Source organism: Saccoglossus kowalevskii, chromosome 11, assembly GCF_978046115.1.
Source record: "Saccoglossus kowalevskii chromosome 11, keSacKowa6.1, whole genome shotgun sequence".
Taxonomy (NCBI): Eukaryota; Metazoa; Hemichordata; class Enteropneusta; family Harrimaniidae; genus Saccoglossus; species Saccoglossus kowalevskii.
Window position 1 is genome coordinate 10,439,138 of NC_140651.1, and position 18,991 is coordinate 10,458,128.

At 35.2% G+C, this 18,991-nt stretch overlaps 1 protein-coding gene across 2 annotated transcripts; it reads right to left on the bottom strand.

Annotated features, from left to right (window-relative positions):
* Positions 1-1,672: 1,672 nt before the first annotated feature.
* On the bottom strand, positions 1,673-18,858 carry LOC144349431 (uncharacterized). Of its 2 annotated transcripts, XM_085505740.1 has the most exons (17): positions 18,712-18,857; positions 17,882-18,081; positions 16,920-17,060; positions 15,590-15,718; positions 15,364-15,474; positions 14,169-14,323; positions 8,143-8,293; positions 7,487-7,636; positions 6,561-6,691; positions 6,082-6,373; positions 4,862-5,011; positions 4,564-4,707; positions 4,049-4,203; positions 3,812-3,959; positions 3,417-3,575; positions 3,196-3,326; positions 1,673-3,060 (listed from the first exon to the last, which is right to left on the bottom strand). In XM_085505740.1, exons 3-17 carry the CDS (start codon positions 17,058-17,060, stop codon positions 2,844-2,846), a joined length of 2,364 nt encoding a protein of 787 aa, XP_085361866.1. In that variant the 5' UTR covers positions 17,882-18,081; positions 18,712-18,857; the 3' UTR covers positions 1,673-2,843. The 2 variants fall into 2 exon arrangements, with proteins under 2 accessions (XP_085361866.1, XP_077864108.2); XM_078007982.2 differs by lacking the exon at positions 17,882-18,081 and having other exon boundaries at positions 18,712-18,858.
* Between the last annotated feature and the right edge of the window lie 133 nt (positions 18,859-18,991).

Sequence of the window (18,991 nt, forward strand, 5' to 3'; positions counted from 1 at the left end):
TGTTTGGCTTAGTGTGATCTTACATATTTGTCAACATGGATTTCTCCCGGATTTCTGATAATAGTGTGTTGTTCATCTTAAGTTAGTTCCCTCTGGGTTTCTGACACCTTGAAGTTCCTGTAGTTAATTCATATTAGACCAACATAAGATCCAATTCCAACACTAACAGCTAGTTGTGGTGTTGTAATTCATTACATATTCTACACTAGCATCCACTGTAGGTGAGTATAGGTATAGTGACTGGAAAATTGGCAGAGAACAACACTCAGCTGGAGAACCAAACAACACTCAGCTTAACAGTATATAATCCAGCATAAACTCTCATTGACAGTACCTTTGCATCAACGGGTTTGACATTTCCCTCGGCAAATTACAGCATCAACACTTACTAAATGACTGAAGATTTAATTATGCACACACCACGAGTTTACTGTTATTCCACTAAACAGCCTGTCAGCCATACAAGTCAAACAGTCAAGTACTGTCCAGCTCGGTAAGCAATCATGAAAACAAATAGTATTAATTAAACTGGATCCGTAGAAATATATTTATGATTAAGTATTATCTACGAACTCTAACAACAAATCCACACGCAAAAAAATCATTCAGTGACGAAAAATACACTGGTACCAACAACTAAAAAATTCGTCGGCATAATTTCAGAAGACGTACGTACACTAAGCATTTTGTTTTTTTATTTATGTTAATTTATTCATGACGTGGCAGTTTTTGTGTTCATAAATATTCATTAATTTCTGGATCAGTACATTCTAAAAAGGGCGATATATTAATTTAGGGGGGCATTTTCGGAGTTAAAAAAGTTAAAAAGGGTAGCAACCCTTAGGGGGTTAATACAATTCTCGCCCCTTGTTCGTACTTTGAAGAGCTTTGACTGGCTTCCATTGGACCATTGGAGGTAGTATATATATATATGTGTGTGTGTGTGTGTGTGTGTTATTGTGTGGAGTTAAGTTCTTGATATACTGAAGCTTTAGATGTTTATGGCAAATATTTTATGTAGTTATGGACATGACTGACTGAAAGGTGATTATACTGATCAAGTTTTGACAGACAATGGTAAATATTGTACGTGTAAGTCCTTTGTTTCGCTTATTACAGATTTCCGATTTTCTGTAATTAGCGAAACGAATTTTTTACTAATTAAAATATTGTTATTTTCGGAAAATATTTTGTAAATATTGTGCGTGTAAAACCCATTTACTTTGATTAAAGTTTATTTTTTATTATGTGTGCTATCTTGTTTTGTTTCGTTTCTTCGATTACAATAAGCCCGTTCAGACGATAGCCAACCACGTCTCTGTCTTCCAGCGATACTTATTCCCCCTCGTTTACCTCGTTTTTTAGAAATCTCCGCTAGGTAATTTGTCAACCAATCAGGAGTCGTCACTGCTGACCTAAATGCCTTATTTAGCATGCCCTCACGTTGTGTGTGTTCCATTTCACGCCCGTCTAGGACCGTTCCTTTGTAACCATGGTTTTCAGTTAACACGTATTGACCGTCGTTATGCAAAGGTCGAGGAACTGGCAACCAGGTTGTCGACGTAATTGTGTCATTGCTATAATTAGACCGGTGCTTAGCACACTGCACTTGTACAGCATTCAGACTCTCACGGCGCTTGTGATATCTCGCAAAAACAATATACAGACACACTTATTTCTGTTTAAACAGTAATTGTCACCAAATTGATCATGGTGTGACGAATATTACTGTTTAAATTGTATATAAGCCTCGAGACATACAACCAAGAAGTCATGTCAGGAATGGGAACATGTGGCATCCTTCATGAAATAAATATATAGCACATGAAAGTTATATAAATATATATATATAAAAAAAAACATGTTTGCAGTAAACTCAAAACCTACCCCAAAACAAACATATACACACAATAGTTTTACACATATGTATAAACAGTATAAGAATGAGTTTTCTACTATAACCACACCATACCATATCATAGGATAGGTTTATGTTGAAAGAATGATTTTGTTCGGTCCAAAACTTCTAACATAACAACACAACTTATTGAAGGGGTTGTGACATCACTAATACATCATGCAACGAATGTAATAGTGATAGTAAAATTACAAAACAAATGTCTTAATTATATCTTTGATAGTTAACAAATTAAAACTTCTTATACTAATACATGGGGGTTCCTGACATTTATACGCATATAAAAAAACCTATTGTGAACTATACACCGACTAAAATCATTAGCTTAAATATTTTTGAGGGGCACTATTTTGTGCAATATAAGAACCCCTGTAGGTACTTCCTCGCCAAATATTAGTCAGATACGTAATAAAGTACAGATACGTAATACTAGAAGAAATATAGAAGAAGAAATCTGCACTATACAGAACAAATTGAGCCCAATATGTTTAACCATTAATTGCAATTGCAGATGGATTCATAACTTATTGTTTGCAATGAAAGCAAACCTGCTGAACATACAGACTCAGCTACATCCGGTGATCCTCTTATGAATAACACAAATTAAAAATGGCGGACAAAATATAAGTTAACTGCTATATTTTCTCATACGTTTCGGCAATTTATTTTGCTACATTATCTGCCTATGTACTAACAAGTCCATGTTTAAAGATTGTGGTGCTCACTTGTCCTTAGCAAAACACTGCATGTACGTGCAAATAGATATGTGTATATTTTTAACGGCAAAAAGCACAACATCTTCAGCAAGCATGACCATACCCATCATGTATGCGTACAGTATATGTATGTGCCTAACGTAGATCCAGACTTCTTGCAGCTTCAAACTTTACATTTGTACTTGGTCTTGATCATGTATTTTCAGAATTCACGAATATCCAGAATAAAAATCTCCCTTTTTCTGATACATTTGTCCTGGTTGTTTAACATCACGTTCGGAGCGAGGGTAAGACTGACTGGACCGTGCTGTCGCACGAAAATTTTCAGGAATCGGTTTAGCTGCGCCTTCAGTTTTAACTCCTAGTTCCATCTTGTCTGTACCAGACGCTGCTGCATGCAAGGGTCTAAATTTGATATCTAGAAATCTAAATGAAAAAAATAAAGATTGACAAGCACACCGTTGCACATACCGAAACGAACATGAATTGAGAGGCAAGTGATAAGTAAGTAACAGACGACTAAACAAAATTCATCACCAAGTAATTGAATTGTGTATTTACCTATCAATATTGTCATCCAACCATCTCTTGTATTTGAGTTTACCAATCCACGATGATGGTAACTTTTTAGACCCCAGCTTACATCCGAGTAATGCCCCTGCTACTGCTCCATTTGTGTCTGCATCACCAGCCTGGAAGGTAAATGAACAGATATTGAAAATATACAATACAAATATATGTAATTAGTACATTGTGGAACATACAATAGATAACTAATGTACCTCTTTAACGATGGCTGTCAGAGCTTGTCTGAAATCCGTCTGCCGTAATGCCCAGAAACCAGCCCCAAGACATTTGTAAGTGTAGCCAATTTTCCCAGCTTCATCTAACTTCAGGTCTTTTATGTTTTTTGCGTTCATGTACCGATACAATTCGTCAATCTACAAGTAAATGGCATTAATACAGTTTACACAAATGTCGTTATCGATTATTTTTCATATTATATGATTTTGTAAATTTGTATCACAATTACTAGTTCTTATGGATAATAAGCTTCACGTCAAGTAAAATAATTGAATTATAGAATATGTGTCTGAACACCATTGATACGGCTATTAAGATCACACAGATATGCTGATAACATAGTGGTATTGATACAGAATATACTTGTACATACTTGTGATTTGTCATTAAGATACACTTTTGCATGATGGAAGCTTTCATTCACTATTCTCTCAACATCATACTTTCCTATTAGGCTTAGATGTCTCCCTTGTAACATCATTGCAATGGACGTTGTCACAGCAACACAAGAAGCTACACATCTGTTAAATCGAATGATGAACTGTTAACATCAATTGTATTGTTCGAACACAGTATGTGGGCAGCTGAGAATAATAAAGTGTTTCATAACCTTGGATCAGCATGGGTTGTTTCACATATTTTCACAGTGTTCTTTTTGACCATTTCAATATCATCAAACTGATGAATACCAAGTATTGATGTCCTCATCACTGCTCCATTTGGTGCCAAATGTCCACCACTAGAACGCCACACCTCGTAAGCTGCCTACAACATGATGAAGATTGATAACTGTAATTATATTAAATTATAAATAATATGACAGCTATAGGATAATAATATCCTACAACTAGTTATTAAGCATATGTCCTACAAGTTACATCATTATGTGGGGAACATACTTAAGTGAGTGGTCGACATATGCACCCCTTTCCATGTTTGTGTTTGAATGGACACGGTTAGTGCCAAAAAATACAAAGAAGCTATCATATTGTGGACCTAAGTTGGTCATATGATACAAATTTTGGAATATGGTTTTGAAGAATTGTGAAGTTGTAGAACATAATTCAATGGCTGAGCTTACAATATTACATGTATGTGTGTTATAAAAAATGATTATATTGATGCCTGATTTGGTTTCATGTGAAACTTCGCATGGCTAAGAACTTGGTATGTTGTAGTTCCTATACCAAGACCACCAGTGTCACCAAGCGCCGGGAATCCGTTATGCATCCAATGTACAAGTTTTCCAGCAAAGTTCATTGGCACAACCTACATGAAAGAAAACATGTTAGTTAACCGACCATACTAACAGGGCCACCTAATTAATTATTATTGAATTAATATAAGTAATGGTTAGTGTCATAATGTGGAGTAATTACTCTGATAATAATTGGTAATTACTATAAAAGAAATTAAATGTAACCTTTCCATCGTTATCCACTAGTGATTGCATAATCAGTATCATCTGATCGCTATCATCTGTCCAATCACCTGCTTCCCATCTGCGTTGATGTTCTTTATACTTGTCAGCTCTCTCTTTAAATGCATACTCAAGTTGATTTTCGGGATAGAACTGTAATATGGTTAGTATAGTCGTAATTGCCACAAAGTCAAACGTTGTGAAAAGTGAGATGACTGTTTTACATTACATGACATGTAGAAATTCGAGTTGTCCATTGATACATACCCCCTCAATGGATAAAAGGACAGACAAAATCGCTACTACTACACACTGCTGAATATTAGAACACAACCTGACATATACACAACATACGCTCACATTGCATTGCCCGCAATTGGCAAGTTTTAATCGATTGCTCTCTATGTATAAATCTAACAGTTATACATATGATAAATAGTTCAAACTCATAATGGTCAATTGTAACATTTCATTAGGGATGTAGAAAACTTAAATTTACACTGATTATTTTCATCGAAGAAGGATTTTTAAACATAAACTATATTATTTCAAGCTCATGATTCACACTAATATATGAAAAACATAACATTTTCACTAGAATTTGCATTTCAGTGGAGTTTCTGCATTGAATTGTTAAATGGTCATGAAAATTCTTGTGACCAATGTTTTGAAGTCCAGTAAATTGAGAATGATTGCTAAAGATGTTCTTACTTTACTTGCGTGATTTATCAATTATTTACAATACATGCAAATATAGAACTACGAGGGTTGTTATTGTTGAAAGCTGTTTTAAATATGTTCCATTTATGATAGACATATAAAATGGTGATACAATAATTATACCTAAAAAGTATAAAATGTGCCAAAAATCTTCTACTACAACCTTGAATGAATTCGAGCAAAACAATCAATAATCTGTCTCAATATTATATTATATTTAACTTATATATAATCAAACAGATCAGGCTGAGCGTAATCTGCAATAATAAAGACTTAGGATTATTCCATTTATACTCCATATCATCAGCGTTTTTCTTTCGATATAGATGATCTGTCAGTCTTCAGTGTTGGTCATTTAACAGATACGGTTTGTGTCTTTTCTTTGCCAATTGTTAACGTTATTCTGTTGGGTAATGTTGTATATCTCATTCTGCTTTTATCAACCTCCAAGTTCGATATGATAACAATAACAAGTTTATAAATACAAAAATTTGTCAAGCTACCTTTTTAGCTTCTTGCTTATCCATGAACTCAGTTAATAATCCAATGGCATCACCAATACAATTGCCGTAGATTGTCCCCAGTATGCGTCTCAACAAAGTTGTCTCTGATAATGCAGTCTTATAGTTAGATATTTCTCCAAACAATTCAAATTGTCGATGGTCCAATGGCTGTCTGCTTTTACTGGAATAGTCATCCGCGCTACTAGTGTCGACTGTTGCCATTGCGCGGGAATAGTCACCCGCTTGTTGGGTATGTTGGCTCCGTGGCACATTGATTGGTAGATTAATAAACCTGTACAAATTAAGTAAATTAATGATTACAACATACGACAGTGTTACCAATGCCTGTAATTGACTGACTATCCATTGGTTGTTCGAAGAGTTTGACTAACTATCTGTTCAGGTTTATGAAATTCCTTGAACTCTACTTTGAAAAGGATGGTATGTGAAGCTGGACATTTTTCGCGGGGCGTGCTTACCTTTTGATTGTTGATTCAAGTGTACTTTGCTGTGGGAAACTGCTCACCCAGTTGGGCGGTATTGCGTTGTAGCCCAATTTACATCCTAATAATGCCCCAGCAACTGCGCCGTTAGAGTCGGCATCCCCACCCTATGAAAAAAAACAATATACCATTTGACTTTCGGGGAGCAAATTACAATTACTAATTAAATAATAACACACGTTTGTGAGGGCAATATCACGATAGATTGCCTGTCCAAGGAATGGTAGTCATGACCATACCTAAAGTAGACAACAATCATGTCATTGCCCGAATGATCATGTTTTATCATAGATTTAACACATTTCACTGTTGTTATCCATGATATGATTGGTTAAATCTCGGTCACATGATATATGTAGATGGTTATGAAGAGAGTTATGTAAGAATGGGTGGCGTCTTTTTACGGTTGTCTGCCTTATGGTCAGTTGTTATGATCATAATAATGATGATGCCTCCTCTGGCACAAAAAAATGTGATTATGCAAATGAGTGCAAAACCTTTAATTTTAAATAATTACAAAACGTTTGTGTCTGATTGTTTTGATATTTCACATAACCATCACCTGGCGATGCACCTCAGTACGTCAAATACTATATATAAATGCGGCAAATATTAATTGCAGGCACATAGGTAACCTTGCTTTTTTCTGAGCAGCGAGATAATAATGAATTAGCAATGGCTTGAGATTTAAATTAAGCCGTATATATAAAACAACGTATGTTGTTATATCTGTAAGTACATCCCGTTTTATTAAAATTTCATACAATCCGCCGTGAAATAAATTGACGAAGGTAAAATATGTCAAACGTTCAAATTGAATGCAAGGATCAATCACAAATCATATGTTTGTATAGTAACGGACATGGTACAGAGCACTTTGAACAGTACTTGTGTATTTTTACCTCTTTAACAATTGTCGTTAGGGTTTCCTGGAAGTCTGTCTGTTGTAAAGCCCAAAAGCCGTAACCAAGACAAGTGTACGTGTAACTGTACTTATCAGATGATAGCCTTCTATAGTCAGATATATGCATGTATTGGCGTAATTCTTCAACCTACAACAAACAAATTCAATACATTTCCATATGGCATATGGAAACATTTTAATTAATGATTCATTCATTAAGGGAATGTATATGAGAACGTTTCCTTTATATAAAATGTATGGTATTATTATACATCTGTCACCGTAACGCCATAAGTTACAGTGTGTCGTAATTTTGCGGTATTTTACGGGGTATTTTCATCTTATCATATAAGGAAATGCGAATTCCAAATATGGAATGATTACATGCGTAAGCGTCCTTTAATAATGAAAACAAACATGACTGCCACCAGGGTTTGACCAGACTCTACACAAAGAAGTTCGCTAATTCTGTTCTAAATATTCCCATGATGTATAAACTGAAAACTTATCTCTAACCTGTATTTATTATGACAAGATATTTTAAGTTTACAAAGTGTTATTATAAGGAGGATTATTGTTGTACTATATGCTCCTTTTTTCTTATTTTCGCTGTATATACCTGGAAGTATTCAATACACTAGAGAAAACACTTACTTGTTCCTTATTTTCAAGACATCGTTTTGCATATTTGAAACTTTCTGTTACAAGACTCTCAACGTTTACTCTTTTGTCATGGTCAACTTGATGTTTGCCCTGTAGCAACATTGCTATAGCGGTTGTCACAGCAACGCATGACGCAATACATCTATGTTGTACATAGAAATAAAGAAATAAGTTATGACATTACGAATACTCATGATAACTGAGGTGTGGGGTTATGACATCATCATGACATCATAATGCCCGAAATGTATTTACCCCCCCCCCCCCGTTACCTATTTGAATGTGCTCTGTGAAGTTTCGTTGACGTTAAAGGGGCACCTTCCAGTTAAGATTAATTTCACAACAAATTTACTTTCTGGATTAAAATAACAATGGATAACAAAAGATAGATTAACATTGTAAACAACATAAACAATAGTGTCCCATGATTCTTTGGTGCAATCCATGGGATTGAGCGGTTCCCCTTTAAGTGTTCGTCATATGTATGTACGCAAATGTAAATAACAATTGATAAACACAAAGTAATTCACTTATGCGCAAATAAATCACCAATGAGTGAACAATGTACAATGAAATAGACCCTAAGTTTCACATAATTGATGGTAACTTCGGGGTACATATTAACTACTAACTTCCGTTAATTATGTTTGGTAGAGGATGAAGTCGAACAAGGAGATCAAAATGCCGAAATTGAGCATGGGTTGTATTACATTCTATGAACGTACCTAGGGTCAGAATGGGTTGTATTGAATTATATAAACGTACCTAAGGTCAGAATGGGTTGTATTGAATTCTATGAACGTACTTAGGTCAGCATGGGTTGTATTGAATTCTATAATTGTACCTATGGTCGGCATGGGTTGTATTACATTCTATAAACATATCCAGGGTCAGAATGGGTTGTATTGAATTATATAAACGTACCTAGGGTCAGAATGGGTTGTATTGAATTCTATGAACGTACTTAGGTCAGCATGGGTTGTATTGAATTCTATAATTGTACCTATGATCGGCATGGGTTGTATTACATTCCATAAACATATCCAGGGTCAGAATGGGTTGTATTGAATTATATAAACGTACCTAGGGTCAGAATGGGTTGTATTGAATTCTATAATTGTACCTATGGTCAGCATGGGTTGTATTACATACTATAAACGTACCTAGAGTCAGCAAGGGTTGTATTACAATCTATAATTGTACCTATGGTCAGAATGGGTTGTATTACATTCTATAAACGTACCTAGAGTCAGCATGGGTTGTATTACATTCTATAAACGTACCTAGAGTCAGCATGGGTTGTATTGAATTCTATAATTGTACCTATGGTCAGAATGGGTTGTATTACATTCTATAAACGTACCTAGAGTCAGCATGGGTTGTATTACATTCTATAAACGTACCTAGAGTCAGCATGGGTTGTATTACATTCTATAAACGTACCTAGGGTCAGCATGGGTTGTATTACATTCTATAAACGTACCTAGAGTCAGCATGGGTTGTATTTAATTCTATGAACGTACCTAGAGTCAGCATGGGTTGTATTACATTCTATAATTGTACCTATGGTCAGAATGGGTTGTATTACATTCTATAAACGTACCTAGAGTCAGCATAAGTTGTATTACATTCTATAAACGTACCTAGAGTCAGCATGGGTTGTATTGAATTCTATAATTGTACCTATGGTCAGAATGGGTTGTATTACATTCTATAAACGTACCTAGAGTCAGCATGGGTTGTATTACATTCTATAAACGTACCTAGAGTCAGCATGGGTTGTATTACATTATATAAACGTATCTAGGGTCAGCATGGGTTGTATTACATTCTATAAACGTACCCAAGGTCAGCATGGGTTGTATTGAATTCTATGAACGTACCTTGAGTCAACATGGCTCGTATTACATTATATAAACATATCCAGGGTCAGCATGGGTTGTATTACATTCTATAAACATATCCAGGGTCAGAATGGGTTGTATTAAATTATATAAACGTACCTAGGGTCAGAATGGGTTGTACTGAATTCTATAAACGTACCTAGGGTCAGAATGGGTTGTATTGAATTCTATGAAAGTACTTAGGTCAGCATGGGTTGTATTGAGTTCTATAATTGTACCTATGGTCGGTATGCGTTGTATTACATTCTATAAACATATCCAGGGTCAGAATGGGTTGTATTGAATTATATAAACGTACCTAGGGTCAGAATGAGTTGTATTGAATTATGTGAACGTACCTAGGGTCAGAATGGGTTGTATTGAATTCTATAAACGTACCTAGGGTCAGAATGAGTTGTATTGAATTCTATAAACGTACCTAGGGTCAGCATGGATTGTATTGAATTCTATAATTGTACTTATGGTCAGCATGGGTTGTATTACATTATATAAACGTACCTAGAGTCAGCATGGGTTGTATTGAATTCTATAATTGTACCTATGGTCAGCATGGGTTGTATTACATTATATAAACGTACCTAGAGTCAGCATGGGTTGTATTACATTCTATAAACGTACCTAGAGTCAGCAACGGTTGTATTACATTCTATAAACATACATAGAGTCAGCATGGATTGTATTACATTCTATAATTGTACCTATGGTCAGCATGGGTTGTATTACATTCTATTAACATACCTATGGTCGGCATGGGTTGTATTACATTCTATAAACGTACCTAGAGTCAGCATGGGTTGTATTACATTATATAAACATACCTAGAGTCAGCATGGGTTGAATTACATTCTATAATTGTACCTATGATCGGCATTGGTTGTATTATATTCTATTAACGTACCTAGAGTCAGCATGGGTTGTATTACATTCTATAATTGTACCTATGGTCAGAATGGGTTGTATTACATTCTATAAACGTACCTAGAGTCAGCATGGGTTGTATTACATTCTATAAACGTACCTAGAGTCAGCATGGGTTGTATTACATTCTATAAACGTACCTAGAGTCAGCATGGGTTGTATTACATTCTATAAACGTACCTAGGGTCAGCATGGGTTGTATTACATTCTATAAACGTACCCAAGGTCAGCATGGGTTGTATTGAATTCTATGAACGTACCTAGAGTTAGCATGGGTTGTATTACATTCTATAATTGTACCTATGGTCAGAATGGGTTGTATTACATTCTATAAACGTACCTAGAGTCAGCATGGGTTGTATTACATTCTATAAACATACCTAGAGTCAGCATGGGTTGAATTACATTCTATAATTGTACCTATGATCGGCATTGGTTGTATTATATTCTATTAACGTACCTAGAGTCAGCATGGGTTGTATTACATTCTATAATTGTACCTATGGTCAGAATGGGTTGTATTACATTCTATAAACGTACCTAGAGTCAGAATGGGTTGTATTACATTCTATAAACGTACCTAGAGTCAGCATGGGTTGTATTACATTCTATAAACGTACCTAGAGTCAGCATGGGTTGTATTACATTCTATAAACGTACCTAGGGTCAGCATGGGTTGTATTACATTCTATAAACGTACCCAAGGTCAGCATGGGTTGTATTGAATTCTATGAACGTACCTAGAGTCAGCATGGGTTGTATTACATTCTATAATTGTACCTATGGTCAGAATGGGTTGTATTACATTCTATAAACGTACCTAGAGTCAGCATAAGTTGTATTACATTCTATAAACGTACCTAGAGTCAGCATGGGTTGTATTGAATTCTATAATTGTACCTATGGTCAGAATGGGTTGTATTACATTCTATAAACGTACCTAGAGTCAGCATGGGTTGTATTACATTCTATAAACGTACCTAGAGTCAGCATGGGTTGTATTACATTATATAAACGTACCTAGGGTCAGCATGGGTTGTATTACATTCTATAAACGTACCCAAGGTCAGCATGGGTTGTATTGAATTCTATGAACGTACCTTGAGTCAACATGGCTCGTATTACATTCTATAAACATATCCAGGGTCAGCATGGGTTGTATTACATTCTATAAACATATCCAGGGTCAGAATGGGTTGTATTAAATTATATAAACGTACCTAGGGTCAGAATGGGTTGTACTGAATTCTATAAACGTACCTAGGGTCAGAATGGGTTGTATTGAATTCTATGAAAGTACTTAGGTCAGCATGGGTTGTATTGAGTTCTATAATTGTACCTATGGTCGGTATGCGTTGTATTACATTCTATAAACGTACCTAGAGTCAGAATGGGTTGTATTGAATTATATAAACGTACCTAGGGTCAGAATGAGTTGTATTGAATTATGTGAACGTACCTAGGGTCAGAATGGGTTGTAGTGAATTATATAATTGTACCTATGTCAGCATGGGTTGTAATACATTCTATAAACGTACCAAGAGTCAGCAAGGGTTGTATTGAATTCTATAAAAGTACCTAGAGTCAGCATGGATTGTATTGAATTCTATAATTGTACTTATGGTCAGCATGGGTTGTATTACATTATATAAACGTACCTAGAGTCAGCATGGGTTGTATTGAATTCTATAATTGTACCTATGGTCAGCATGGGTTGTATTACATTATATAAACGTACCTAGAGTCAGCATGGGTTGTATTACATTCTATAAACGTACCTAGAGTCAGCATGGGTTGTATTACATTCTTTAAACGTACCTAGAGTCAGCAAGGGTTGTATTACATTCTATAAACATACATAGAGTCAGCATGGATTGTATTACATTCTATAATTGTACCTATGGTCAGCATGGGTTGTATTACATTCTATTAACATACCTATGGTCGGCATGGGTTGTATTACATTCTATAAACGTACCTAGAGTCAGCATGGGTTGTATTACATTCTATAAACATACCTAGAGTCAGCATGGGTTGAATTACATTCTATAATTGTACCTATGATCGGCATTGGTTGTATTATATTCTATTAACGTACCTAGAGTCAGCATGGGTTGTATTACATTCTATAATTGTACCTATGGTCAGAATGGGTTGTATTGCATTCTATAAACATACCTGGAGTCAGTATGGGTTGTATTACATTCTATAAACGTACCTAGAGTCAGCATGGGTTGTATTACATTCTATTAACGTACCTAGAGTCAGCATGGATTGTATTGAATTCTATAATTGTACCTAAGGTCAGCATGGGTTGTATTGAATTCTATGAACGTACCTAGGGTCAGAATGGGTTGTACTGAATTCTATAAACGTACCCAGGACAGCATGGATTGTATTACATTCTATGAACATACCCAAGGTCAGCATGGGTTGTATTGAATTCTATAAACGTACCCAAGGTCAGCATGGGTTGTATTGAATTCTATTATCGTGCCTAGAGTCAGCATGGCTTGTATTACATTCTATAAACATATCCAGGGTCAGCATGGGTTGTATTGAATTTTATAAACGTACCCAGGTCAGCATGGGTTGTATTGAATTCTATAATTGTACCTAGGGTCAGCAGGGGTTGTATTGAATTCTATAATCGTGCCTTGAGTCAGCATTGATTGTATTGAATTCTATGAATGTACCTAAGGTCAGCATGGCTTGTATTGAATTCAATAATTGTATGTAGGGTCAGCATGGGTGATATTGCATTCTATAAAAAAAATACCTAGAACACTGCGATAAAGACTTTCCGATTTTTACCAAGTAAAATAATTTTTATTAAAGTTATTGGTGATACATGAGTTGGAGAACACACTACATAGTTTGTAATTTCATTCAGTTCTTTCAGTCATAATTCAATACAAATAAAAGGCAAACATAAAGAGAATACTAATATATCAAATTAACTTTTTCTGTAATATTCTTGTATAATCGGTAATTATGAAAATTATTTATGAGAACATAGGGATTACATTTCGTTATGAATTATTCTTAATATACATTTCTGAATTATCTTGTCAAAATCAGGTTTTTTTTTCAGGCTTTTTTTTCGCAAAAAACAAAAGAATTTCACAATATCGAAAATGCAAACTTTTTATCGAGTGTTCTAGGGTAAGCATACATGACATTCTATCAACGTACCTAGGATCAGCATGGGTTGTTTTGCAGACATTTATAGTATTGACTATGACCTTTTCAATGTCATAAAATTGGTGTATACCAAGAACACATGTTCGAACTACAGCCCCATTTGGCGCCGACCACTTCCCGCTAGTTTCCCAAACTTTGACTGCAGCCTTCAAAGAAAAGTATTTTTTGCACTTTTAATAAAATTTATGGTAACTAACCATGTATACAGTTTTGCAACAAATGATCATGAATAATTAAATGATTTACACAGTAATTAGAAAGATTTATCTACCATAACGAAGATTTGTATATGAAGGCGTCATATACTGTTTTTCATCTAAACTATTGCAACTATTATACAGATTCCTTAACAATTATATCACCAGTCATCTCTAGAACACTCAACTTACTGCAGGAAAATCATCTCGCACACACATAAAGCACACAATGCATTTATTGCTTCGTGCATTGAAATTCGCCTTAATTAAAATTGAGTAATTAACAAACACAAATCATAAGCATAAACTAAACATTTATATGGCATATCCTAGTTACAATAATATCTGATGAGTTGTTATTGAGATATTGGTGGAAAAGCCAAGAATTGGGTACTAGTTTTTATTATTACACACTGATTTCAAACAATGTCTAATCCAGTCTGTACATCTATGTATCTATGTAGCAAGTTATATGGATATCTGATGAGTTGTTCATGCGATATCATTGGTAAAGCTGAGAATTGGTTAATTGTTATGTAAATGGGGTAATTAACAAGCATGGATTTCAACCAAAATTAACCAGTTCTGAGTATTGGCCCAGAGCATCTATGTACCAAATGTCATTTAAATGAGATAATTGGCGGAGAGGATGATAATAGTAAAATTATTATGCAAATAAGCTAATTAATATTCACGGATTTAACCAAAAACTATTAAGCATTGTTCCAGAGCATCTATGCCCTCAGTATTCCTTTGAGATAATAGTGGAACAGACATACATGCAAACATACGGAGACAGAAACTTAATATATAAAGTATTCAGTGTGGTTTAACTTGGAACATTAAATTGTGATTGATTCGAGCGCTATATAAATTTGTTATTTGTATTTATCCCCCTTTTCGAATTGTCGTTATGAGCGTTGCGCGTAGTGACGAGCTCCTGTGAGTTGTATGTCTATTGTGGATTAAGGATTGCATACAGTACTCACCTTATGGGGGTCGACTCGACTCATCTGGTGGCAGAGTACTTGGTGTGTTGTATCACCAATACCGTTTATATCGACTGAAAATAATTTTCTGATAAGATGTCTAGAATCAATCTGGTAAGTAAACACAAATTAAGAATAAACATTTAAATATTAAAAATACACTAGTGACAAATTGGGGGTCTAATGTCTGTGATTCGAGTATAACTAATAATGTAAAACACAATACCTGGCCATTGTTTTCAAGAATGGATTGTAGAATTAATAACATTATATTACTGTCGTGTATCCGATCGTGATGATCTAAATTGAAATGTCTTAAACTGTCATTCATACAAAATTCGACACCATGATGTTTCTGTAAAAAAAAGTTTTAATATGACATAATATTCAGTTATCAGTTTTTGGCGTTTTTTATTTGAATGTATAAAATTGATTCAAAACTTCCTATTGAACAACCTTCTCATAAATAAGTATTAGGTATTATGTGCAGCACATGTTATGATTTCACGATAATTTTGATGTTAACTAACAGTCACCTTTTTATTATTTTTAAATACAGTCGTGGAAACCATTACGTTTTAAAACCCGTTTTTTATATAATTTGCTCCTATGAATACAGTTCTTCAAATTCTTTACTTGGTTGTATAGAGTGAACAACAGGATAACTTGTTGTTGTTTGTGTAATCTGGTTTCAGAAATCGATTAAAAATTAAGCAATGTTTCGTCATATACAATATACACATATACGAGATATGTGTGACTACATATGTAGATAAAAGTGACCACATATACGAGATATATGTGACCACATATGTAGATAAACGTTACCACATATACGAGATATATGTGACCACATATGTAGATAAACATGACCACATATACGAGATATATGTGACAACATATGTAGATAAACGTGACCACATATACGAGATATATGTGACCACATATGTAGATAAACGTGACCACATATACGAGATATATGTGACCACATATGTAGATAAACGTGACCACATATACGAGATATATGTGACTACATATGTAGATAAACGTGACCACATATACGAGATATTTGTGACCACATATGTAAATAAACGTGACCACATATACGAGATATATGAGACCACATATACGAGATAAACGTGGCCACATATACGAGATACACGTGACCACATATACGAGATAAACGTGGCCACATATACAATATACACGTGACCACATATACAAGATACACGTGACCACATATACAAGATACACGTGACCACATATACAAGATACACGGGACCACATATACAAGATACACGTGACCACGTATACAAGATACACGTGACCATATATACAAAATACACGTGACCACATATACAAGATACACGTGACCACATACACAAGATGCATGTGACCGCGTATACAAGATACACGTGACCACATATACAAGATACACATGACCACATATACAAGATATACGTGACCACATATACGAGATGCTCGTGACCACATATACAACAGCACGTGACCACTTATACAAGATACGCGTGATCACATATACAATATACACTTACGGCTTCGTTCCATGTCATGCCAACGGTGGCCAGTCCCACTGCATTCCCAATACAGTTCCCAAAAATAGTACCATATATTCTATCTACAAACATTTTACTTGACAGCATGGTTGGAGAATCCAGGATGTTTCGAAGTGCCATCTACAAGATTCAATGTCATGCCGTTATACAATTACATACACACATACCCTCCAGCAGCCAGCCAGTAAAAATGTAATCAGTTCGGTATTTTCGTCCTTTTGACAATTGCCTAAATTTGTTAATTTGTTTCAAAAAAGCAAAGGTAAGAACACATGAATTAATTAACTAGATGGAGAGAAGTTGACAATCTGGGGAGTGTGTGGAATTTGGAGAAAAAAATAATCGGCGCAGAGCAAATAAAAAAAAATATCTAATGGGACAGTTACAGAAATGAATACTTTTATTTAAAAAAACACATACATGAAAGAAACAAATCATATAAAAACATGACAGAAGTCCAGATGTTCATTAGTAAATAACAATGAAGAAAGTAAACCATTTTACTACAGAATCGGTCATGTTCAACTTACTACTAGTAAATCGAAAGAGGCGGTGGCACAACATTTTGCATGTGGGGTGAGATCTGCTCACCAACTTGCTCCGAAAGTGCAATCTCACGTGGGTCTAGGGCATATTCTCCACCTTAAAAATTTTGAAATATAGACCCTCTGAAACGCTATTTCCTGCATTTTGAGTGTCAAATTTTGCTGACACAAAAGGTTTCATCTTGATTTCGGAGGGGCGATACCCCCAACATTTTTTTCGAGGGGGCGATCGAAATTCTTGCCGCCTCCGATGATCGGACAGTTTCTACGTTGTAAACTGTTCATGCTTGCTGGTCAGTCAGTTTCAGGCGGAAGCCGTGGAGGGCAATACATAAAACTTGCCTAATTGGGACGTGCCCCTGAAATGGGTCTCTCGTGCGTCACAGTGCAACTCACCTCTTACAATTGTTTCTAGTAGCAAGACGCAGAACTCGAACCACTTTCTTGTTCAGCCGAGCCGTAGAACAGTCACTCGATTGAGCTAAGCAGGTGATTGAAGAGAGGATGCAACAAATGGTCTTTTATTACATGCATTTATCAGGCGAGCCGTGGACATCCGGGTAGTTTTTTTATCTGATTTTTGACCCCTGGTTTACCTGCACAAAAAAGGAGTTACATAGCATACACACACAGCAACCACAGAGGCATTTGTTAAAAAGAAATCACCAATCGGTGAAGGGTTCAGTTAGGATTAGAGGTTAGGGTACAAAAGGAAATCTTTGCTCGCTATATTTCCAGTAAAACATAGTAAACATACTCGCATTCGAGCTGCGTGTCTCCAAGTTTTACTTATACATGTAATGGTACGATTTATTTCCGTAATTCTCTTCATATTTGTACGTTTACTATTAGTAGTCTGGCATGTTGCATGCACTCTAAATGTATTATTACTTCCGGGTTCATTCATCGCTAAAAATAACACAATACCATACGTGCAAGGTAAATTAACTCGTTGAAGTCGTTGTCAATATTCTTCATAATAGTGTGTATCGAGTTATTCCGGATGAAATTATTTCGGCTTGAGAAAATGCATTGAGAGCGTTAACATAGTGGGAGATTCGCGAACAGTAAATTTTACTTTCATTTTAACTCTATACATACCATCCTGATTACGCAATACATTGGTCGAATCATGGAACTACTGGGGTTTGTAGTTCCACTAGTCGAATGTTAATCGAGATCAGAAAAAATCTAAGATATAATTACTCATCAAATGTCAGACATACCATGACAACTTCCCGGAACAGTCTTCTGAGCTCGGATTTTAATTGTTGAGGGACTGTGATGTGATGAACAGTCTTCCGTTTATGTTATCACAAACACTATGTACTCACCACATTGTCTGCCGTTGGTGGCGCATGTCAGAAATTTAAAAAAAAACTAGTATTGTATTCGCTTTCTACGTCAGATGTAAAATGCGGATACTGTGATAAATTAACACAATAAATGTTTTGATACTAGTCAAATATATATTTCATTTTGTACATTTATGTGTATGTCTGTCTA